Below are 26170 nucleotides of genomic sequence, written 5' to 3'. Positions count from 1 at the left end.
TGCCCCAAATTTGCCCCTGGACGAGACAGTGTGAGAGGAGGTCATAAACGCAGGCCGTAGTCCTGGGCTGGTTAGAACGACACCAAGATGGAAGATCAGGGACCAACTGAGAAGCAATGTGGCTGAGCTGTGGGCGCTGCTCTCTGGCCTTATGTCTGATGTGCAATGGCCTCACACCATGGCTAATTTGAATAATTGAAGCAACTGTCCTCTTATACTCTAATAATTTAAATCTCCAAATGAGGACTCCTCAAGGAGTTCATTATATAGCCCAGTTGACCCTTCCCTTCCCCCGCCCCAGTTAACCAAAGGACAACTGCTCAGAATAGCCTGCAGGTATAAAAGTGACTAACAGCTGAAGACAATGAACACAGGGCTGCAGGGAGGATATACACATTAATCTGGACCCCACCCCCCAAAAAAGCTGGCAGATGTTTTGAAAGCCTGTAACAACATGCAAGAATACTTGGCTTGATCCCATGGCAATCTGCTAGCTGATAAGCCATAACATTTAATTTGGCAGGTATGTGCACTCAGGGAGAATAAGATGCATTACAAAGTGGGAAGAAAGAATGATGTGAAAGCCATTAGAAGAAGTGACTTACACATGAATGAATTTTTTTAAAGGGAGTGAGGGTGTGTGCAAAAATTCTAGAAGTGCATCTACTTTAGCACAAAGTAGAATCTCTGGCTTACCAACAATCCATAAACAAGCTATCTCAAAAGCCACAGGAAAAGAATGGAAAGTGAGGAGTCAGTTTTGCAAGCAGGTAGTTTATTAGCTCCACTGAAACAAAAGGCATCACATTGGAGGTGGGGTGAAAACCCAAGCTCCTGCCCCACCCAGATTCTAGTCTCTTCTTTGGAAATATCCTTCTTCCCTCCCTACCCTAAGCCTAGGGTTGCTGGACCTGGTGTGAAATGTGACATCTCACACTGTGCTGGAGCTGGAAGTAGGCTGGAAGGAAACAGCAGAGGTTGGTGGGATCCTCAGCTTGGCTTGCCATACATGGCACCTATTCTCTTGTTAGGGTGAACCAGGAAATGTTATGTCATACCCCACCTTAGGCACTATTCCTGAATCTAACAGCACCCACCCCCACAAATCCTTCCCATTATTTAATTCCAATCTTACTGTCTATATCTCAAACCCAGTTTCCTCTTTCTGTTGTCAGTGAATATAGGGAGAGCAATATTATATCTTCCAAGTAATTCCTACTCTTTTTTTAATCCTCACCCAAGGATATATTTATTGATATTTAGGGAGAGAGTAAGATTGATGTGAGAGATAAACATGGATCCGGTTGTCTCCTGTACATGCCCCAATCAGGGACTGAACCTACAACCTAGGTATGTGCTCTGACTGGGGATCAAACCAGCAACCTTTTTTTTTCAGTGTACAGGATGATACTCTGACTGACTGAGCTACCCAGCCAGGGCAATTCCTACTCTTCATATCCTGGCAAATTAGTACTAAGTGCTTCTTCAGCCTTCCCTGCAAGCCACACCATGCCAGAATCTACAACCTGTCTTTATTGGTCCTACTTGAAAAAATCCTTTAGTCTTAAATAACTATAATTATCTCCTATTTATCTTTCTTCTCAGGTCCTGCAGAGCCATGTAAAATCAGCTTATTCTGGTCCTGTCCCCTGGGTACCTAGTGTGCTATCTATGGACAAGATTATTCATTCCACTGTGGGGAAAACCTGTGAGGCTCTGACATTTGCTTAAAGTCACAGTAGAGCCCAACGCTGGAATAAAGACTCAGTTTCCCATTCAGGGCTCCCACTGTAGTCCAATGGTCCTCTGATGTAACGTTCTCTAACTCCCTATCTGCTTACATTCCGAACCTGCCCACCTATCACCAAAAGTCTATGTGGCCACCATGAACTGGCCTTGCAGAGACCCTATTCACTTTCTACCATGTGGAAGGGCAGGAGTGAAGAGAAGGAACACAGGAGGACATAGGCTTGCCTTATTCCCATGGCCCACAGCCCCACCAGCTCTTCAGAACTTTGTGATTCCTGTAAACACTGGCCTCCATCCACTGCCTTCAGGTCAACCCTAAGCCCCTCTTCCCTCTCAGCTCCAGCCTCACTTCCTCAGTAAGTCCCTGTGTGCTCTAGGTTAGGATACACAGGCTCCCCAAAGGCATTTCTCTCATTTGTAAGTCTCATATCAGTTTGTATTTTACATACTATAGATGTGATTCGCTGATAAAAGTCATCTCCTTCAGTGGACCGGAAGCTGAGAGCAGGAGCCCCATTTATTTTTCCTCACTACTATGTCCCCAGGATCTAGCCCAGTGCTGACAAACATGGAGTATTTAGATATTTGTTGAATAAGTGAGTGACTAAGTGATCACAGGGGATCCTGAAGTCCTGTTTCTGGAGCACTGGTCTAGACTCCTGCCAAGCACTACTGCAGATTCCCAGACAAGGTCTAATAAATGGGGATGTGGACCAGGGTGCAGTCCTGCAGCAGCAGCAGCAGTGCAGAGGGCTCAGCTCCTAGAGCCACAGGAAAGGCTGTCTTCTGCTGCACTGCAGTCAGACCCTCTACCTTCCTGGTCACCAGCTCAATAACATGCCTTAAAGCAAATGTTTGCACTGCTTTAAACACGTCTAAGGGAACACTCATTACACAGAAAACCAGAAGAGCTCCATCTTTACAGCCACAATGAAAGTCTCCCTCCTTCTGAGGCTTCCAAAGCATCCTGTTCAGACTTCTGTCCCAGCACCAACCACTCTCTTCCCCATGGTATAGCTGAGCTTCCAGAACCAAATACCTTCACAGTGAGAATGTGGGGTCTGGGAGGCAGGATCTACCTTTTTTCTGCTTTTTGGTTTGATGAACTTGGTTCCAGCTGATTACTTGGTATGGACTAGGGTTTCTCAACCTCTGCACTGTTGGCATCTTAGGATGGAGAATTCTTTTTTGGAAGCAGAGTAAAGATGGAGCTGTAATGCGCATTATAGGATATTCAGTGACATTGTTGGATGTTACCTACTAGATGCCAGTAGCACCTTCCTCTCCAGTTGTTTCAATTAAAAATGTCTGTAGCTATTGCCAAATGTCCTATAAGAGGCAAAATTGCCCTCACTCATTCAGACTGGACACAAAAAAGAATAGCAACAGCTAGACACAAATGGAAGGTACCTTTATCAGTAGAAAAGCCCTTTGTTTATCTCTGGAGGAGGACAGAGGACTTGCACTTAAAACCACAGCCTGACAGTGCAGTCACTGTAGAAAACAGTAGGGCATCCCCACAAAAGATTAAATGTAGAATTACTATACTATGTAATAGTATAGTCCAGTAATTCCACTTCTGAGTATATCCTCAATATAATTGAAAGCAGGAACTTGAAAAATATTTATACACACATGTTCACAGCACTATTATTCATAGTCAAAGACATGAAGCAACCCAAGTGTCCACTTACCAGTGAATAGAGAAACAAAATGAGGTATGCACGTACAATGGAATCTTATTCAGCCACAAGAAGGAAGGATATTCTGACACATGCTCCCATGTGGATGAACCTTGAAGATATTTTGCTAAGTGAAGCACACAGTCTCAAAAGGGCAAGCACTGTGTAACCCTACTTACATGAGGTTCCTGGAACTCACAGAGAGAAAGTGGGACAGTGGCTTCCAGGAACAGTGGGTGGGACAGTGGGAAATTAGTGTGCAATGGGCACACAGTTTCTATTTTGCACGATGAAAGGGTTCTGGAGATGGATGGTGGTGATGGCTGCACAAGAGTGAACCTATTGAACACCACTAAACTATACACTTAAATTTTTTAATGGTCAATTTTATGTTATGTACATTTTACCACAATTTTAAAAATCACAGTGCAGAGGACACAAGGGTTTGGGTTAAGACATGTTGTATGAGTCCCCCACCCACCCTGCACCAAAAACACACAAGTGCACGTATGGAGGGGTTTTCAGGTCCTGGTCTCAGGACTAAGTGCTCCACCTGCATCCACTCATGCATTCTCTTCTATCGCTGGGAGGCACTCTGATAATTTACAGGGGAGAAGCTGTAGCCAGGTGGTGCTGAGACATACATACTCACATTGCTAGTAAGTTGCAGATTCAGGATTAAAACTTAAAACTCAGGTCAATTTACAAAAAAAATCTTTTAAAAGTCTTCTTGTTAACCCAAATCAGGAGTCAGCTGACTTTTGGTGTAAACTTGACACCAAATAGCACATATTAGGTTTTGCTGGCCCTTCTGTGTTTGTCACAAACTGCTCAACTCTGCCGTTGGCGTGTGAAAGCTGCTGTGGGCAATATGTAACTGCGTGAGCACACTGTGCTCTAACACAGCTTTACCTGCATGAACAGGTGCTGGGCCAGATCTGGTTGGTCTGCCAGTTCCTAGATGATTCTTAAGAGTCTGGCTGAGCCAAGAGCCCTATCTAGGCAGTATTAGGAGGTGGGTAATCATTTTACTCCTCTAAAATATCAGGGAAACGGGTTTTTTTGAGGCTGTAGGTTTCTTCAGAGAGAACTGCTCCTGTCTTCCATCTCCCTCCCCCAGCTGCAGTAGTCCCTTTGTACCCTTCAGCCCAGTCCTGTCATGTCCCTCTGTCCCTGTGAGGCAGGACTGACTCTCCGTCTGGACCGTCAGCCCTCTGGGGCCCTCTGCTTCTCTAGAGCAGGGGTCCCCAACCTCTGGGCCCTGAGACAGTACCAGTCCAGGCCTGTTAGGAACCAGGCCATTCAGCAGGAGGTGACTTGAATGTAATGCACTTGAATCATCCCAAAGCCATTCCCCTCAACCCAATCTGTGCAAAAACTCTCTTTCACAAAACTGGTCCCTGGTACCAAAAAGGTTGGGACTGCTGCTCTAGGGGACTGCATAGACCTCACCTTGAAAAGCAACCTATACCCCAGTTCTTCCTGGAGTGATCCCTTGGAACCCAGAGAGCTTTCTTGGGAAGGAGGGAGTGAAGTCTGAAGGGCAATGGGTGGAGTTGAGGACTCTCAAACTGCTGCCTAAACTCTGTTCACACAGGTCAGGGGCCACTGTCTGCTGTTATAGTAGCAGAATGCACGTGGATCCAAGCAGAGGGCAGCTTAGCCCTGTCCTCAGTGCAGCCCACCTCAGTTACCCCAGGGACCTCAAAGGAGAAAGGCTTCTCCTGGCTCCGCTCCTTTCCTTTTGTACTCTCCGCTTCATCAGAGCAGACAGACCCCTTCTGCTGGGGCTCAGCCCCTGTGGCCATCTCCCTCAAAGTCCTCAGACTTTGCTTGTCTCCTTTTACAAGGAGGCAAGGGGACCTCAGAGGACCTCTGAGTCCATCTCACCCTCTGCCCGTGGACTTCTGTTAATTAGGAGAATGGAGAACAAGAGTACTGGGGGAGGAGCTGAACTTTCCCATTCATTTTTAAAAGAAAGGCAAGCTCTCCATAACTTAGTCCCAACTCTGCCTCTCCACCTGCCTCCTCCAGCCCCCAGGTTTTCCATCCCACATGGCCCACAGCTCCTTTTTCCTTGAGAGACATTCTCTGCTTTAAAGAGCCTTTCCCTGTGGCTGAACTTTTGTGTGTAAACACTTTGAACCCTTCTCCCTCCAGTTCCCATGAGGCTGTGCTATGAGCTGATGGTGAGAAAGGTGGTGGTGGCCAGGAGCCAACTACCAACCATAGGGGTGATGACCACCCTGCAAAGGAGCTGCACGGGGGAGTGACAGGTAGCAGGCAGCTGTCTGTAGGTCCTTCCCAGGAGAAGCAAGGGACATGTGGACTTTACACAGCCAGCCCAGGGTCCACAGTGCAAGGGTGACTGCTCTTCACTCATCCCTTTTCAGTCCATCTTTCTCCAAACATGACCAGTGAAAACATCAGAGAGGTGCTAAATGACATGTTTTGTTCTCTCTTGATAGCACTTTCTTAGTCTGAAAACATGAAAAACTTCACATGTTTACTGTCCACAGTTACACTGACATTTCAGACTACTAAAGAGCCAGTAGAAATAAGTGCCGGGGGACACGTCCATCCCCTTTCCTCCTGCCTGGCTTGAGGACTGAGGGAGCAAGACAAAGAAGGGATGTACCTGAGTTGGTATCTTTGGCCTCAATGATTCTTAATTCATGCCATGTCAAATACAAATAATTTCACAATTGACCCTTGGCAGCTTAGGTTTCCCCCTGCCTCTACCTCTCTTCATTAAGGAGTGGGCTTCAATGAAGGTTAACTGGAATCTACCTATACAGACGGTTGCACTGTGCTTGTGACCCAGAATGACCCTCAGGGCATGTGAATCCCCTTTTCTTTCTTTCTAGAGGAGACAAGCAAAAGTAAAGGATGCTGCCGAAGCTGTAACCACAGGCAGCACTACTGCAGACCTGTGAGGGAAGTTTGCAGGCATGGTTTGTCACTACCTTCCACAAAACACACTAAAGGTGGCCTTCCACGTGAAGTGGGACTTTGGGAATGAGTTTCAGTGACAAAAATTTATTGAGGGGTCAATTACTAAAAACAGGGGTGGTCTGAGCTCACTTGCAGGCTCAGTTTCCCAGGTGTTTTCCCTCAATTTGTGCAATTACTGGATAGTTGATGTGTGTTGGGAAAGCCTGAAAACACCACCATCTGAGGCCAGGACAGAAGGACTGGCCCCTCCTTGGCCTCCATGCCTTGCAGCTCCCATATGTGAGCAGAGGTAGAACTGATACTAATGAGGTCTACATTAGTATCATCTACATTTTATTGCAGATGACAGATCTACATTTAGATGCGGATGAGGTCTACGTTTCACTGCCCAACTTTAGTGTATTCTGAAAACCTACACTTCAAAAAAGAAAACCATCAAAAAAGAAAACCATTAAAGGTCTTTCTCCTAACAGCACAGCTAGCTTTCCCTCCAAAAATGCTCTTGACAGAACAAGCGCTGACAAAATGTGGAGAAGAGATGCTTTTGCAGAGCCCTAGTGGAGCCTGCGTTTTATTTATTCACATCGTGGTGAAATCACCTCTGCAGTGTAAGAGACTTAAGTGAGACACCACAAAGAACCTTTTGACACTAAAGGTGGAAAGACACCGGACCAGGGGTAGGCAAACCACACCCCTGGGCTATAAATTAGACCTACTCCATTTCTGCATGACCAGTGAACCAAGAATGGCCTTTACACTTTTAAGTGCTTGAATAATTGGTGATGTACGAAAATTATATAAAATTCAAATTTGTGTCCATAAAGTTTCATTGGAACAGAACCAGTCTCATTCACTTACATTTTGCGTATGGCTGCAGTGCAGAGCTGAGTAGTCAGGATAAAGACCCCTTGACCCATAAAGCCTGAAATATTTACTCTCTGGCCCTTACAGACAAAGTTTGTTGAGCCTTGCACTTAGCAATGGCATGCACCAAGGATCTGCAGTCTCTCTCTCTGGAAATCCTTACATATGGGGTTAAATGTAGCTGGGTTTCAGGGTGAGGGACAGACAAGATGAGCTCCAGAATTGCCTTCCTTGTGGGTTCTGCATCTGACACACACAGCATCTCACAGGAAGGACTGCGGCAGAACTCAGAGCTTTGTTGTGAGGCAACAAGTCACTGTCTTTCTACCTTTGTTTCAGAAGGTTCTTCACCACCGCTTACTTAACCACCTTATGTTGCTATCACTCTCTTCCCACCCCTGGGGAGTTACTGAGTCAGAGAGGGGAAATAACTCCTGAGTATGACAGCAAGTTAAGGTCAGAAGGAAAGAAAACCAACAGAGTTAGAGGTGATGCCTCCTTCTAGGGCAGAGCTGATGGCATCTCTTCTATTAAAGATATCACCTCCAATGGGGCAAGTGCTAACCTGAGGCAGGGAGACCCAAGCAATTTGGCATTCCAGGTAGACAGCTGGGGTCCTTCTTACCTGCATATCCCTCCTGGCAATGAAGCCCTTGCCCTCTGTGTCGCAGGTCCGGAAGAATTCCTGTGCCTTCCTCAGCATGGCCAGCTCTGTCTGCACAAACTCCTGGCTCTCCTTACACTCCAGGTTGTCCAGGGGACCCAGGAAGGCCCCACTCCCCTTTTGTTCCTGAGAAGGTCTCTGGGGTCTAGAGACCACTCTCTGGTCAGGTGTAGCCATCCAGGTTTGTCACTTTCCTCAGTTCTTTTCAGATCCTGAGAATGGAAGATGAGAGAGAGGTGGGTGTGCTGGGGGTGAAGTGAGGCTGAGAAAGAATGACAGGGGACTTGAGAACAGCTCGCCAGTGTGCCCTAGCATCTCTTAGCAACCACCTCTTAATTAGCAGATGCTCAGGACAAGGGGAAGTGTGCCATGATCGCTAATAGATCGGCCAGCCCATCAAAGAGAAAAGAGATGTGGGGTGGGGTAATAGACATTTCCCAATTGAAAGGAAGTGGGTAGAGCAAGCCTGAAAATAATTTCTCCCAATTTTAACAAACAACAAAACAGATTCTGATAGACCAGCTACCATTTATAGAGACCACTGTACCATGCAAAGGTCTCTACATACATTTTGTCATTTATTTTTCTCATCTCTCTGAAATAAATATTATAATCTCCATTTTATTGAGGCTCAGAGAGGTTGAGTGACTTGTCCAAGGCCACACAGCAGTTTGTACAAATTTGTGATTTAAATGCAAGATCATCTAACTTGTATTTGATATTAATCCCACATTGTCCCGACTTCTCAGCCTTGCCAAGGGTGGAGGGCTCCCCTCACTCAAATGCACTCTCTCTTGTATCACTCACAATCAACAAACCTTAGCCTCTGCCACAGACCTGTGGGGGCTGCAATGGATGGATGGGAAATTGCATCCTGTCCTAAGGATCTTCCTGCTGTACCAAGCTTTGCAGGCCTGGTTTGGCAACACACGAGGCTGTCTTCAGCCAACAGGACAAGGGGGTCTATGATCACAAATCATAGACCTCGATCAGGTTCTTGAAGCCCTGCAAATAGCTGTTTTAGAAGATGCACTGCAATGTGATGTCATGGGAAGGCATGAAAAGCTGGGCTGGCAGTCTAGACACTGCTGCTACTAAGATACCTTGAACAAGGGACCTGCTTGGGCCTCAGTTTTCTCATCTGTACAATGAGAAGATAGGGCCTATTACCCTTAAAGGCACATTTTACTCTGACAGTCTGAAAAATTGGGTTAATGTGATCAAAGAAAATCTCATATCATTGTGTTTTTCCATCTAAAGAATTTTGAGAGGTAGACTAGGTCAGATTTCAAATTCATGATAATATTTGAATTTAAAAATATAGATATACATTGTAATACATTTGTGGGAAACTGGAGACAATGGAGTTCTAAATCATAGCTCCTTATGTCCATGGTCAGAAGAAAGGCAGAAAATCACTGTCACCAGGTGGGCTTCTCTGACTGTTAGAGCCTGGGCCTTTGGCTGATAACTCGAACGAAAGTCATCTATTATTTCAGTCAATTCCTTCCACCTATGAGATTTTTCAAGAGCTGTGGGCTTGGAGCTGAAGATTGCCTCTGGCCTCAGGAACAGATCCCTCGGAATTGTCTAGACAAGGTAGAGCAGGCTCACCTTCTCACTGCTCAGGCTGAACAAGGAACTCCCACCCTGACTCCTCTCATCAGCCTCCCACTCAGAAAACGTTTTTTTCTTCATCCCCACATGGTGCGGATGGCTCATTACCTGATCATAAGCAGATTTAACATTTAATTCTGTCTTTCCCAGAGGGAACCGCCTTGACTGGAAGTCCCCAGAGAGCAGGGTTGTGTCTGTGTGGCTAATTGCACTGCCTGGCACAACTATGTGCAATGCTGAGTGTAGGGAGGACTCTTAGATAATGATAGTGGTAATATCTGAGCTTCTGTAAACACACAGTGTGAGCAGAACAGCTGCAATCCTCCTGCTGTCTGCAAGGTCTCTGCCATCTCATAGGCCCTCATCTCATTCCCATTTGTTGCTCCCAGGACAGTAGACTAATAATACCTGTCATTCCTTGGGGGATTTGTCTTGCCAAACCCCTAACCTACTTCATCCTATTGAAATCTGACATCCTTCCATAAGGTAAGTAGGATTAAGATTCCTGCCCCTCTTCAGGAAAGTAGCAACCTGAGATAAAACCTGGCATGCCTCAGCTTTTCAGGGCAGAAGGTCACGTGTAATTTCCTTTGCCTTCCTTTGGCTGCCTACATGAACAAAAAAATATATATTCCTGTCACTCAGATGAGCCACACTGGGATATGTTAAATAACTCAGATCAAGGTCTAAGTACAGTTAGAGACCTCTTGAACTTACTTTACTTACAATTACCTTCCTATCATGGGTCCCAGCTGTGGGCCTGCTCTTCACAGTCTACTCATCCCCAACTGATAATAACCTAAGTCACCTCCCAGAGGCGTGCTCATCATTTTAACTTCATTCATTCATTCATTCATTCATATCTATTGATTTCCATGTTTCAGGCTCTAAGCTAACACTGAGAAATGCAAACATGAATAAAACAGGGGCCCTGACCTCAATGACTAAGTCTCTAATGATGGGATTTTAGTCATGGTGACTGGCAGCAACAGAAGTTATTTTGAGTTGGATCCCTCCTCCATATACTTCAAAATAGACTATATAGCAATCATCTACTATTGACAAGCTGTGTGACTCAACTGAGTCCCTGAACTAGCCTGGGCATGGGAATTAGCAGAGATGATCCCTCAGGTCTATGTCTGACTCTCTCTGGCTCTCTGCGTTCCCTGGCCCATGTTGCAAGTGATATGTGTTATGAAAGGGCCAATCCAATAGTTCTAAAGAAGGCAGCTATGAGCATGGGTGGATAGCTACCTTGTCTTATTTGATTTTTAACCTCAGCTCTTAGCCCTGAATATGGCACAGAGCTGTGCTCATTGATTGCTTGCTGAATGAAGATCAATTTTTTGCTAAATTCTTTTGTAAGGAGGCCTGAAAACATATGTATTTTAGTCATGTAGCTTTATATCCAGGATTTTTGGTTTTAATTCTCATGAAGAATAAGCCTGACTTCTGCTTGCAGAAAAGATGGAATTATCTTTTTAAAAGATAAACTCATTTCACAATGATAAAGAAGTCAATTCATCAAAAGGAGATAACAGGGACTGCATTTACCCTCCCAGTTGAAATAATTAAAAATCCGGATAAAATACACTTTAAAAATGGTTTTCAAGGTACTGGACATCAGGCAATAAAGGGCAGGGCTGAGTCTAGGGTGAGCTGAGTGAGGCTCCTAAAGTACAAAGTTACAAGAGGCATTATACTCTTAGGTGCTAGCCCTGTACTTGCAGAACTCTGTGAGTGTCTTCTTAAGTGTGAGGTAAAAGCCCTGATCAGTGTGGCTCAGCTGGTTGAGAATCATCCCATAAACTGAAAGGTTGCCAGTTTGATTCCCAGTTAGGGCACATGCAAGAGACAATTAATTGATGTTTCTCTCCTTCTCATTTTCCCTTCCTTCCTCTCTCTTTAGAATCAATATCTTAAAAAAAAATAAGAAGATAAAAAATTTAAAGAGGATCCAAAATTTAAAGAGGAATCTACTTTAAAAATATGTATATGAGAATGATTACTTTCTAAAATTTTGCACTATAAGGGGCCACACTTATCTTATTCCAGACCAAGCCCTGTTCTTGAGAGATGGGAAACTAAACCAAATAAGTCCCATTATTGCCTAAGGTGTTTTTAGGTCATGGCACAGGAAGGGGAACCCAACCAGAACCTGGAAAATTTCCTAAGCTGAGAAAACCCAACTATATGCTACCTATAAGAGATGTACTTTAAACATAAAGACACAAATAGGTTAAAAGTTAAAGACTGGGAAAATATATACCTTGTTAACACTAGTCAAGAGAAAGCTGCATATTAATATCAGGAAAAGTAGATTCTAGAATGAAGAATATTAATGAAGATAAAGTCATTTAACAATGATAAAGAAGTCAATTCACCAAAAAAAGATAACAATCCTAAACACTTATGCCCCTAATAACTGGGTTTTAAAATGATGAAATAAAAATGGATAGAACCACAAGGAGAAAGAGACAAATCCACAATCATATTCAAACATTTCAATAGCCCTTTATTAACAATTAATAAAACAAGTAGACAGAAATCAGTCAAGGATACAGAAGATTTGAACAACAATGTCAACTATCTTGACCTAATTGACATTTGTATAACACTCCACTCAACAAAAGCTGAATATATTTTATTTGCAAGTGTACATGGAATATTTACCAAGACATTCCATATTTTGGTCCATAAAACAAGTTTCAATACATTTTAAAGGATTCAAGCCATGCAGAGTATGTCATCTGATCCCCATGGAATTACATTGGAACCAGTAACAGAAAAACCTCCAGAAAATGCTCAAATATATGAAAACTATGAACCTCACCTCTTAATAACACATTTTGGTCAAAGAAGAACTTAGTTTGGTCAAAGAAATAAGTAGGAAAATTGAATTATCTTGAAGTAAATTTAAAAAGCACAATATATCAGTTTTGTAGAATATTGCTAAAGCAGTACACAAGAAAAAAATTTATAGCACTAAACATATACACACACACATACATAAAGGAAAAAAACAAAAGGTCCCAAATCAATGACCTCAGCTTCTACCCTAAGAAACTAGAAAAATAAGAGCAAATTAAACACAAAATAAGGGGAAAATAATAAATCTCAGAGCAGAAATTAATGAAATAGAAAACAATTTTAAAAAACAGAAAAAAGAAACTAAAAACTGGCTCTTTTAGAATATCAGGAAAGAGAGAAGACACGAATTATAATATCGAGAATTTGAAAAGTAAAATCATTACAAATTCTACAGACATCAAAAGGCTAAAAAGAGAATATTATAAACAACTTTATGCCAATAAACTTGATTATTTAGATGAAATGGACAAATTTCTTGAAAAACATTAAATATAAAAAAATAAAGTACATGAATAATATTATATCTTATTCTTTATATTAACCCAACAGTTAAAAATCTTTCTACAAAAAGGTTAGAGGCTCAGATACCTACATTGATAAATTCTACCAAATACTAAAAGAAAAACGAATACTAATTCTATGCAAACTCTTCCTGAAAATTGAAGATGAAATAGTTCCTAACATATTCTATGAGGCCAAGATTACCCTGACACCAAAACTGGGCGTAGACATTAAAAGAAAAGTAAAGCACAGGCCAATAGCCCTTGTGAGCATAAATGCAAAAAATTTTTTAGAAAATTTTAAAATGTTGAAACCAACATCATATAGAAAACAAATAATACATCCCGACCAAGTGGGGGTTTATTCTAGGAATGCAAGAATGGTTTAACATTTGAAAATCAATAACATAATTCACCACATTAACAAGTTAAAAAAAGACAAACTTTATGATCATCTCAATATATGCAGAAAAAGCGTTTGACAAAATACAACTGCCACTCCAGATAAAAACTCTCAGAAAACCAGAAATGTAAAAAGATTTGCCCAATTTGAAAAAGAGCGTCTATCAAAAACCTAACAGCTAACACCATACTTCATCAAGAAAAAACAAATGCTTTCCCCTATAATCAAAGAAAAAGATAAGAATGTCTGTTCTTACCACTTTTATTAATCATTATGTTGGAGATTCTAGCCAGTTCAATGAGGCAAGAGAAAAAAAAAAGGCCCAGATTGAAAAGGAAGAAGTAAATTGTTTTTATTTCTAGACAACATTATTGTTTATGTAGAAAATCTGATGAAGTCCACCAAAAGCTACTAGGACTAATCTGTGACTTTGACAAGGTTAAAAAAATACAAGTTCTCTATATAAAAATCAATTGCATTTCTGTATGCCAGCAACAAAAAGTTAAAGTTAAAATAAAAATATTATTTAACATAGCACCAGAATTATGACATACTTAGAGATATACCTGACAAAAAATATGTGATACCTATACACTGAAAGTCATAAAATATTGATAAGCAAAATTAAAGACAGAAATAAATGGAGACATATGCAGGTTCATGCACTGGAATACTCAATACTATTAAGATGTCATTTGTCTCTAATTTTATGTACAGATTCATCTCAATCCAAATCAAAAAATACCAACAGGATTTTTTTCTGTAGAAGTTGACAAGCCAATCTAAAATTTTTGTAAAAATACAAAGGACTTAGAATAGCCAAAAGAGTTGTGAAAAAGAACAAAACTGGAAGACTAAAACTACTTGATTTCAAGACATTCATCTATAGTAATCAAGATAGTGTGGGATCAGCAGAAAAACAGGAAAATAGATAAATGCAACAGAATTTAGAATAGAGAATCAAAAAATAAATTTGTGTATATAACTGATTTTTGACAAAGATGCAAAGTCAATCCAGCATATAAAGGATAATCTTTTCAGCAAATGGTACTAGAGTAACTGGATACCTATTTGCAAAAAGAATTTCAATCCATATATTAAGCCATATGTAAAAATTGACTCAAAATGGATCACAGATCTAAATATAAAGTCAACATATATAAACCTTCAAGAAGAGAATATCTTTGTAACCCTAGTAATTTTGGCTTTATCAAAGTTTAAAATTTCTGTTCTTTGAAAGATACCATTTAAGCCACAGACTGGAAAAAATATTTGCGAAGCATATATCTGATAGAGTATTTTGGTCTAGATTATATAAAGAACTTTCAAAACATAAGAAAATAACTTAATTTTTGAAATAGGCAGAACATTTGAACAGGCACTTGATCAACTAAGATATACGGATATCAAATAACCACAGGAAAATGTCCCACATTATTAGTCATAAGGGAAATACAATTTAAATCACAATGAAATACCAGCACACACTTAATTGGAATAGCTAAAATAAAAAAGACAATAGTGAGTCTTGGTAAGGATGTGGCATGACTGGATGGTACTCTCCTACATTGCTGGTGGAAATGTAGAATGGTATAATCCCTTTGGAAAGCATTTGGCAGTTTGTTTAAAAAGCCAGACAAACTTCTACCTCATGATCCACCCACCCCACTTCTAAATATTTACCCAAGTGATCAAAGAATATATCCATGCAAAGATTTGTACATGAATGTTTACAGAAGCTTTAGCTATAGTAGCCAAAAGAACAGAAATGCTCACTGCAGAATGGCAGTGTATGCATACAAAGGAATGCTACTCCCAGTAAAGGGAAGGCACAATTTTTTTGATCCAAGCAACAAAATAATCATGTGAGTGAAAAAGCCAGACAAAAAAGAGGACATACTATTTTATGTCATTTATATGAAATTATATAAAATGAAAACAATCTATAGTGACGGAAAAGAGAGAAGGGAGGAGAAGGTGAAAAGGGAGGGATTACAAATGAATGAAAGGAAACTTTTTGGGGGTGTGGATATGTTTACAATCTTAATTGTGGTAATAGTTTCATGGAGATATGTATATACACATATATAAACACACATATATACAAACATATAGCAAAACTTACGAAATTGTATATGTTAAATAAGTGCAGTTTATGTATGTCAATAGCTCAATAAACCTATTTTAAAACAACAGAATAAGTGCAGGACTGCAAATCTAGCACTGCCTATTGCATTTTGTCTCAGGAGCTTGATTCCTCCCTTTACATTCAACTCTGGCAAGCAGGAGGTGGATGAAAATTAAGTAATTTTCCTGTAAAAACCCTCAGTCCCGCTGAAAAAAAGGGAGCAGGCAGAGGCCCTCCTGAAGTCCATTCCCACATTGTGAGTTCGGTCCCCTTTCTCTTACTCCTTGGCTTGGTCTTTGCACAGCATCTGCGGGTTTTCCAAAGGGAATGGAAGACTAAACAACAGAAGTGCTCTACTTTCACATCAAAATAAAATGGAAGCCCTGTGACAGGCTCTGCTGTATCACTTTTGGATGGAGTCCAGGGTTCAGAGCTGGAGACAGGTTTCCATCTCAAAGAGTTTTTAGAACCAACGGACAGCATCCCTACCTACAAAAGGGAAATGGTTGGGGATGGTCCCAGGCAAAGAGAAAAAGCTGTGACCATCACAAAGGGAACAGAAACAACTTTTTTATCTGCTTGTCTTCCTCAGAGCATGCAGACCACTCTTCTCCCTCCAGAGTAATTCTATAAAAGACTTTATACACAGATGGAAATTATCAAGCCCTCAACTATTTCCAGGAACATTGCCCAGACTTTCAAAGTAATTCTGACAGCTTAGTAACCGCTGCAATCAGAAAGTTCACAGATTAAACCTAAATCCCTCCTGAAGGTTCCAAGGTAATTTCCCCCTCACTCTGGGCTCAGTGAAGATGGGGAACAGCTGGTAGCTCCCTCCACATTACACCCCTTGCAAACTTGAAAGCAGCTACTAATCCACCTTGAATCTCTTCTGCATCTGACAGCTAGGAGATAAAATACCCCAAAGCATCTTCAGGATCCATTCGAATCTCCTTAATTACCCAGCTCCATAGAGGAAGCTCCATATACAGCAGAAGCCCAAGCCTCTACCATTAACTCTGAGTTGGCAGTGCCACATGAAGGCAGAGACAGGTGGTCTTGTCAAAATGCAGAGGATGCAGGAGAGTTGCTGAGTGAAAGGTTTCAAAGGCAGCTCCAGTAAGAACGGGTGCGACATATGCACGGAAATGATGCATGGTGGGGCCCCCTGGGAAGGAGCGAGTTAAGAAAGAATCAAGACCCCAGATGGAAGGCGTATAAACTTCCTAGGACTGATGGCTTTAAACAACAGAAATTTATTCTCTCACTGCTCTGGGGCCAGAAGTCCAAAATTAAGTTGTCAATATGGCGATGGTCCCAATGAGGCACTGAGCAGAATGTCTTCTTGCCTCTTCTTGGTTCCAAGAGGTGGCCAGCAGTCCTTGGTGTTCCCTGGCTTGCAGCTGTATCACTCCTCTAATCTCTCTGCCTTTGTCCTCACACAGTGTTCTCTCCTCCTGTGTCTTTATTTACCTAGTCTTCCTCTTCTAATAAGAACACTGTCATATTGGAGTATAGGTCCACCCTAATGACCTCGTCTTAACGTGACTAATTACACTTACAATAGGGTCACATTCTTAGGTAGTAGGGGTTAAGGACCTCACCACATGTTTTTATGGGTGACACAATTCAACCCTTAACAGGTAATGCCACAGAAGACCTTGAGACAAAGCTGTCAGTGGTTTTGTTACCATTGATAGTTAGCTAAATATTAATAAAACAAAGGGGAGCAAAGGGTATTAGATATTGAGCTTAATAAACTGGAGAGCATAAGCCTGTTTACTTCACCAGGAAGCTATAGCTTTATACCCTAGGGGATTACAGCATTGTTCCACCAAGGGCATTAATTCTCCTCCCTTCCCCACTCCATTATTGGATTATTGGTAGGGGGGTGCCCAGTGGGAGGTGGTGGGCCATAGAGACCTGTCAGTCTAACTAAGGGGTGTAAACCTATCAAAAGCCCATGAAAGTTTGGGAAATTGATTGGTTATTTTGAAAAGGGTACCTGGTCCATCCCAAACCCAAGCCAATATAGTCACAAGGAACAAAGAAGTTCTCTCTCTTGTTCAGGAACCTGTGCTCACCCTGTGCACTTGCACATTCTCTCCCCATAGCCATGTGACCATAGCAGTTGCATTGCAGCAGCCACAAGGACTCCACCACTGGAGCAGCTGAGAGCAAGTTCATCTACCTGGATGGGGATGGAGACCACTTAGCAGCCACCTTTAGGCTCCAAAAGGACTAAGCACTCATTATCTCTCTCTCTCTTTCCCTCTCTCCACCCACCCCCACCTGGTAATGCACCCACCCATGCATTTATGCATTGTCTCTTGCCCAAGAGCACGTGACCAGGTGGGTCTAGCAGCTACCAGAGCCCAAAGCAGACTGGGTGGGCTCCAAAAGGACTAAGCTTTAATGTGAAGCAGAAACTCTGAGCAATGGCCTTTAATCTGGCCCTACTGAAGACAAAATTGGACCTTTTCCATGGTGAGAGAGATGGAGATGGGACATTGGGAAATCAGGAGGAGAACCCCCTTATTTTACATCATCAATAAAGTTTACCACAAAACCCCATCCTCCCATGTGGGTCTCTAGAAATTATTTTCCTCATGACACTGAAAGAACTCCATTTATACTGATAACAGGTTGTTTGGAAAGTGGGAAGTAAAACAAGAAGGGGGAGGAGCCAATAAAGGGTGCCTTCTGCAACCGACTGTTGGAAAGTGGCTGTGCCTTCCTGGGACTTAATCCCAGGAAGCTCTGCAATTTGGTGTATACCACATGTATCAATGATCCAACCCCAGGGGCAGAAAAACTGGGGTATTTATATATCAATGCCCATCAATTGGTCACTGGGTGAGGGCTGCTCCTAAGGAGCCTTAATTCCCTACACTCCAGTTTGCCACATGTGTAGTGTGGGTGCAGAAACCCCCCTGGGCAGAGAGACAGAGTTTGGCAGCTGGTGGTTGCCAGATGATAGGGAAATGGTTAGACCCAGAGATGTGGGTGGGGTTCTGACAAAATCTGCTGCAGGGGAGGTGGGGTTAGGAGAAGCTCTGAGCCACCCATATCGTACCCCAACCCTGCTTTTCACTAGGGAGAAACTAGAGTGAGGCGGGGAAGGCTGGGGACCAGAGCAGAGGGAAAACTCCATCTCTCTCTTCCTCCCCATAGAAAAGAGGAATCCCACCCAGCTTGGGCCTCATGAAGGCAACACAGCAGGGTGGTAAGAGCCAACTTTCCCTAGTTTCAAATTCCACTTCCACCAGTTTCTGTATGACCTTGAGCAAATTCTTAACATCTCCAGGACTCAGGCTCCCCATCTGCATAATGCAGTGACAACATTTACTTCATGTGAGGACTAAGGAACTTAAAACACATAAAACACTCGGAAACTATGCCTAGCAACTCCTAGGTAGGAGTTGGTAAACGTTAGCTCTTGTGATTATTTAAGGCATTTTTAGTATTATCCTTTTTAGTTCGAAATTCTGCTAGTAAGATAACTCTTTGGGAGGTGATGAAATAATGAAAGACACACTAGAAACCAATAATGACACTAATTACACTTTGCTAATTAAAAAGAACTTCCGCTTCTATTATCTCATTTCCATAGTGGTCCTATAAAGGTGTCAAGACTGGCTGCATTTTTCCTCTTTTATTAATGAGAATTTCAGTCTCCACAAGGTCAAGTGACATGTCTAGGTTCATGAGCAAGGAGAACTGGGAATCAAACTTACTGCCACTGAAAGTTAAAAGACCTGGTGCATAAGAGGGTTACATCTGTCTTCTCAGACTCAACAAAGGGAAGTTTTCCGTTCCTTCTCCCTCCCCTGAGAACTTTAGGTCTGCTCCAACTCTCGGCATAGCGTACACCTTTAGGGTCCCATTTTAAGTCCACCTCCTCTGAAAAGTCTGCCCTGACCACCCAGGCTAAATTGCTTTGGCTTCTGTGTCTCTGAGCGCTCTGTCGTGCTTCAGACATTAGAACATACTACTTGGTCTGGTGGAGTAGATTTTCAAATGTATGCAATATTTCTTTTTTTTAAATAAATGCAGTATTTCTTATTTCTTCCTCAAATGCAGAGGTGCCATTGATAAATCTTAATGAGAATGAAATTGATATTTGCTTATTTGAATGAACAAATGTCCCACCAATTCCCCACCTGGTACTTGGTATACAACAGGTATTCAATAAATTTGTGTTGGCTTCTTTTATTTATGTGAAACATAGTTTATTCTTGTATTATTTTTAATTATATTTTATTCATTATGCTGTTACAGTTGTTCCCATTTTCTCACCTTGACCCCCATCCACACAGCACCCTCCACTCCCTCAGGCAATCCCTACACCACTGTTTATGTCCATGGGTCATGCATATAAGCTCTTTGACTATTCCACATTATATACTCATGGCTATTCTATAACTACCTATTTGTACATCTTAATCCCCTCACCTTTCACCCATTTCCCTACCTACTTCCCCTATACCCCCCCACCATCTGGCAACCATCAAAGTGCTCTCCATATCCATGATTCTGTCTTTGTTCTTATTTGCTTAGTTTGTTTTAGATTCCATTGTTGACAGGTATGTATTTTTGCCATTTTCTTGTTCATAGTTCTGATCTCCTTCTTTTTTTAAAATATATTTTATTGATTATGCCATTACAGTTATTCTATTTCCCCCTTCATTCCCCTCCACCCTGCACACCCCTCCCCCACCATTCCCCCCTTTACTTTACAACCACGTGTCTCAAGTTCTTTAGATTCTATATTTCCCCTACTAATCTTGCCCTCCCCCCTATCTATTTTCTACCTACTGTCTATGCTGCTTATTTTTTGTACCTTCTCCCCCCTTCTCCTCCTCCCACTTCCCTGTTGCTAACCCTCCATGTGATCTTCATTTCTATGGTTCACTCCTGATCTAGCTGTCCTCTTAGTCTGCTTCTGTTTTAGGTGTGGTTCTTACTAACTGTGAGTTTGCTGTCCTTTCACTGTCCATCTTTTTTATCTTCTTTTTCTTAGATAAGTCCCTTTAACATTTCACATAAGGGCTTGGTGATGATGAACTCCTTGAACTTGACCTTATCTGAGAAGCACTTTATCTGTCCTTCCATTCTAAATGAAAGCTTTGTTCGATAGAGCAATCTAGGTTGTAGGTCTTTGGTTTTCATGACTTGGAATACTTCTTTCCAGCCCCTTCTTGCCTATAAGGTCTCTTTTGAGAAATCTGCTGACAGTGTGATGGGAACTCCTTTGTAGGTGACTGTCCCCTTATCTCTTGCTGCTTCTAGGATTCTCTCCTTCATTTTAATCTTGGCTAATGTAATTATGATGTGCCTTGGTGTGTTCCTCCTTGGGTCCAACTTCTTTGGTACTCTCTGAGTTTCCTGGATTTCCTGGAAGTCTATTGACTTTGCCAGATTGGGGAAGTTCTCTTTTATTATTTGTTCAAATAAGTTTTTCCCTTGTTGCTTTTCCTCTTCCCCTTCTGGTACCCCTATAATTTGGATGTTGGAGTGTTTAAAGATGTCCTGGAGGTTCCTAAGGCTCTCCTCCTTTTTTTGAATTCTTGTTTCTTCATCCTTTTTTTGTTTTGGGTCATTTTTTTTCTTCCTTCTGGTCTACTCCCTTGATTTGAGTCCCAGTTTCCTTTTCATCACTATTAGTTTCCTGTGCATTTCCCTTCATTTTGATTAGTTTAGCCTTCATTTGTTCCTCTAATTTGCTACTAAAATCAACCAGTTCTGTGAGCATCCTGATCACCAGTGTTTTGAACTGTGCATCTGATAGGTTGGCAATTTCTTGGTCACTTAGAGTTGTCAGCTCCGGTGGTTTGAGTTCTTCTTGAGCCATGTTTTGGTCTGGTTGCACCTGTTATGTATGAGGAGCAGAGCCTTAGGTGTTCACCAAGGTGGGGCCACCCAGGTTGCTGGTTTGTGACACTGTATGTGGGGGCGGGGTTGGAGAGGGAGTGATAGCGGTCCGCCGCTGGGGCCTGAGAGGTCTGTCTCACTGCTTTCTCCTTCGCTGGTTTATCTGCACACGAGTGTGTGACCTCGGTCAGCATGCCGCCTTGTGCTCTCACTGGGTCTGCCCGTTGCAACCCCACACCTGGGATCTTCCCTCGGCTGCCTGAGCACCTGGGTCGGGGGATCTTTTTTGCCCAACCTGCTGGCTCTGCCCCTCTTACAGGTCTGGCTGAATTGCTCGTTGTTGTCCTGTATAGTTCAATTTTCTGTGGTTTGGCTGCGTTTTTTTTGTTACTAAAACTTTGTTGTTTTTAAACTTGGTTGTCCAAGAAGGCACAATGTTTCCACCTATGCCTCCATCTTGGCAGATGTCTGTATTGGCTTCTTATTAAGACCATTGAGAGTGAGGGTTCAGAGTGGTAAATATTTGTGGTTTGATGAAAAATATGTATTCGGTCTCTGTTTCTGGTTCCTGGTACAGCACTCTTAAAAACTCTTGAAATTTCTGGAGTGAAAGGAGTGTCTTTTGTTATTTATAATGAGTCCTTTCCATCCATACCTGAGTATAGCTAATCAGATGACTCTAGGAAGACTCTAGATAGTTTCTGAATAGTTCCTGGTTGCCAGAGAAACTAAGGATGTGATTAGAGGGGTGGAATTTTCAGGCCCCCATCTCCTACCACCCTTCCACCTATAGGAAGGCACTGGAGTTTGAGTTCAATCACCAGTTATTTAATCAATCACATCTATGTAATGAAACCTCCATAAAAAACCCTAACCAATGGGGTCCAGGAGCTTCCATTTGGTTAACACCTTAAGGATCTGGCAGGGTGGTGTGCCCTCAGAGGGCCTGGAGGCTCTGCCCCCTGCTCCCCATACCTTGCCCCACACATCTCTTCCCTCTGGCTATTTTCCTTTATAACAATGAGCTGGTAACAGTAAATAAAGTGCTTTCCTGAGTTTTGGGAGTGGTTCCAGCTAATTACTGAACTTGAGAAGAAGGTTGTGGGAGGCCCAGAATGTATAGCTGGTCTACCAGCACATGGGTGACAACCTGGGACTGGCACTCAGTGAGGACAGTCTTGTGAGACTGAGCTCTCTCCTGCAGGGACTATGTTGAATCACAGAACACACATGTGGTGTCAGAAAGGGTGTTAGAAAAAAAGACACTGTAGCATTTACTGACCAGTCTCTGGGCCAGGGTCGGGGAAAGCCCTAATTTGTAGCATCCGACTGTTTCTAGGATGTCAATATTCCCAAGAAGCCAATGTCCACTCTGCTAAGAAATTGTGAGGCTCATGTTTCTGCCCAGGTATCTCAAGAGGGTCATTTCTGGGTCCCCAGCACTATCTGCACAGGCCATGGCAGCTGATGCCACTTTAGACTGTGTCCCCATCTTGGACTTACAGAGAAGGGCCTATTTTAAATCCATCTTAGTAGGTGGGGAAAAGTGCTTTAACCAATCTGCATATTTCATAGGTGGATGGCCCCTCACTTTCCCCATGGCTCTGGGTAGACTCTCTGGTGGGACTGAGGCAGTGAGGCAGATATAAGATCTCAGTGAGGACAGACAGCCTGAGCTGCTTCTTCAAAGCAGTGGCCATGGGGCCACTAACAGGTTTCTCCAGCTCTCTGAGCCTCACTTTCCTCACCTATAAAATGATGGGCAGGGTAGCACCTTATGAGTGTTAGCTCTTGTTACTATTCTTATCTGTGTAAAAGTCAAATTTTATATCCCAGATAAAATTCTAACAAAACAAACTAATAAATAAAAAAGCAACAAAACAAAAAATACTACATGAGGTGACATGATCAAGAAGCCCATCAATCTACCATTAACTGCCCCAGCTGGATGGGACTTGGGGGTGTAACGTCTCCCACTGCACACCACCAGAAAGGCAATGTGCCCCACCAGCTCATATAAAGGGGCACCTTTGAGAGGGAACCTTACCACTCTGTGGCCTGCTATTGCTTATGCAACCACTATATCTTGCCTCATTTTTCTTCAAATTAGAACCAATTTCCTTGTTCTAGTTTTAAGGGAGAAAGAGAACAGCTGTCACCTACCTTTATAAAATAGCTCTTCCAGGTCTGGACAACTATTCTTAAACATCCCCCTTCACACTTCTCTTGCTCTATTATAAGATACATCAAAGGCCCTTCATAATGGTTTCAGGTCTCTGTGAGGTGGCTGTTCACTATAATTCCTCTAATAATTAGTAGTTGTAAACCACTTTGAAGATAAAAGGCATTTTATAAGAGCTAGTCCTGTTATGATTAGTTCTCCAATACGCTGATGAACATATCAAAGCCAAACACAGCCACAGCATGGTGTCTGGTAGTTAATTAGATGTAGTTCAAGGTGGCTGGTATATATTAAAGAAACTGCTGCAAATTTATCAACATTTAAAAAGTGCCTACTTTCTTTCCAGCAGGAACAAGCTGTTTTCAAAGGCCGTCAGCACTGATGCCTGGAAGACAAGTGCCCTGGAGAGGATGAAGAGCTAATACAGCCTCTGGGCCTGGAGGGAAAGATGCAGTAATAGCACCTGGCTTTATATAATGTCTTATTGCTGTCAGCACGAGTCTGTGGCCCCTCTCTCACTTGGTTTTGTTTTTGCTATCACTCTACAATATAAGCAAGTAACCTATCTGCCCTTTGCAGAGGAGGAAGTGGGGATTCACACATCAGGGAGGTACCACTGGACACTGTTAGGGGTGCAGTTATCAAGGCAACCCTACAGACACTCTACCCACACCCCCTCAGATATTTTCACACCTCCACACCCCACCCCAAGTTTCTGCATGCCTTGGCTTCTAACTCCCTACACCTGTTGACTTGTAGAAGGCTGGCCCTTGTGCTGTTGGAGCCACTCTGTCCACATGAACAGAGCAAGAAGTGCCTGAAATTTCTTCAGTCACCTCTCAACAGCCCTTATCCAATGACTGACTGGTGAAGAAGTGTGAAACCCCAGTGCCCTCATCTCCAGCAGGGACAAAATCTGACTTGTGATTTCTACTTTATAACACATTTGTGAGTCCAGGCTAAGGCTGAAACCTGCCTGATGTTGCACTCTGGCTTCTTCCCTTTCTGTCCTGCTTCCTACTCTTTTACTGGGTCCTTTTGGGAACATTCCCTGAGTACACACAGGTTCCCCTCTCAGGACTTGCTTCTGGGGAAACCAACCTAAGACAACTCTCTTGACTTAGCACTAATGAGAACATTTTGCAAGTTTTCTATTAAGTACATTATCCCAGGTCCCCTCAATTCCAAACCTTACCTGCCAAGTCTCTAAACCTAATATTTATCTTTGGATCATGATAATCTAACTACTTCTGAAAAAACTAATCTCTGGGCTCTTCCTGGGCACATGGAAGGCACTGAACCCAGCCAATGCTGGGAGAGGGACAAAGACATGTTTAAGACCAACCCTTTCCTCAGTTAATTTATACAATCTCACAGGGGTACAAAATACAAATAATGGAGGTAGAGGACGTAAGAAGAGCTGTGTGTGCACACACAAGGCAAACTGCAAGAAAAAAACTCAGAATTATCCCCCAAAAGCAAAGCCACTGTCCACAATTGTCCACAGTATTTGACTCTGGCTCATTTACTTAAATGTGTAAGAAAATGGAGATCAGCTCTGACAGTGATAATCCAAATGTGTGGGTAATACAAAAAAGGCAAGTTGTATTTAATTCAGAAAGGGTAAGTAACTTGACCTAGGAAAACAGCTAATTAGTGACAGAGTATGAATTCAATCCTAAGCTTGCCTGATTGTTTAAAACCTCAATTTATTTATCTGTAAAGTGTGACCAATGATTTCCACTTTGCATAGTCATTATAAAGACAAATAAAATAGTATATCAAGACTATCTGGTACAAAAAGCATTACACAGTAGGTGATTCATGTTATTACTCCCAGAGGTAATATTATTGAGCCAAAGGGTAGTTTATATGCACATTTTAAAGTCTCTTAACACATACAACCAAACTGCTTTCCAAATCAAGAGCAAAAACAAGCAAACAAACAAAACAGTTAAAGCCAAGACAGCACCACCAAGGGGACCTACCTAAAATGTAGACCTGATCATGCTTCCCCATGCCTTTCAGGATCATCTTACGCACACAGGACTACATCACCTCTGTATATTCATCTTCTCTCCAGATTATTTCCTATTCTCTCAGCTCTTTAATGCCTCTGTATCTTCAAACACTCTGCTCACTTGACTGGCATGACTTTCCCTTTGTCTATGTTAAGTCTTATGAACACGTAAGATTTTCATTTAACAGGCAACTTCTCTGAGAAGTCATTCTGACCTCAGCACAGTCTGACTTTCATGTTCTTCCTCTGGGCTTCCAAAGCCTCCTAGGCTACATCTGCTGTGGGAATTATTCTTGGTAAAGATTTACTTGTCTGTACTCATCCATCTCACACACACACACACACACACACACACACACACACACTTACATATGCCTTGAGAGAAGTGATATGTCTCATTTCTTACACTTAGCAAAATATCTGCTTCATTGGTGAAACTAAATAAGTGAACACATATAAAAATGAATTTAAAAAGTATGTAAGCCTATGTTCTCTTTTCTAATTTAAGTTAAAGCGGAAAAGAAAACCTAGAACAACTGTTAAAAATTCAATGTACTAAGTGAGGGAGAGGCCATTCAAACATTTTCTCCCAAGTCACAGTCTTACAGAGATCACTCTGAGTTTGCATAGCATATTCTTACCAAGTATTTTAGTGGCTCAT

At 42.2% G+C, this 26170-nt stretch overlaps 1 protein-coding gene and 1 non-coding gene across 16 annotated transcripts in view; one reads left to right on the top strand and one right to left on the bottom strand.

Annotated features, from left to right (window-relative positions):
* The window catches only part of CRACR2A (calcium release activated channel regulator 2A), a 177906-nt gene that overhangs the window by 105337 nt on the left and 46399 nt on the right, over positions 1-26170 (bottom strand). For all 15 annotated transcript variants that reach the window (XR_008391030.1, XR_008391031.1, XR_008391028.1 and 12 more), the window contains one exon: positions 7876-8126. Coding sequence is in view for 10 of the 15 variants with exons in the window: in XM_053662299.1 (XP_053518274.1) it covers positions 7876-8091 (216 nt within the window). In the remaining 5 variants the exon portion in view is untranslated. The remainder of the gene's footprint in view (positions 1-7875; positions 8127-26170) is intronic.
* LOC128627028 (small nucleolar RNA SNORA67) lies at positions 10026-10147 on the top strand. Its single transcript, XR_008391110.1, has one exon. It is a non-coding gene; the product is annotated as a small nucleolar RNA SNORA67 (small nucleolar RNA).

This window comes from Artibeus jamaicensis, unplaced genomic scaffold (genome assembly GCF_021234435.1).
Source record: "Artibeus jamaicensis isolate MK-2021 breed Jamaican fruit bat unplaced genomic scaffold, CSHL_Jam_final contig_1028, whole genome shotgun sequence".
Taxonomy (NCBI): domain Eukaryota; kingdom Metazoa; phylum Chordata; class Mammalia; order Chiroptera; family Phyllostomidae; genus Artibeus; species Artibeus jamaicensis.
The sequence above is the reverse complement of the archived record's forward strand: the minus strand, read 5'-3'. Positions and strand labels throughout refer to the sequence as shown.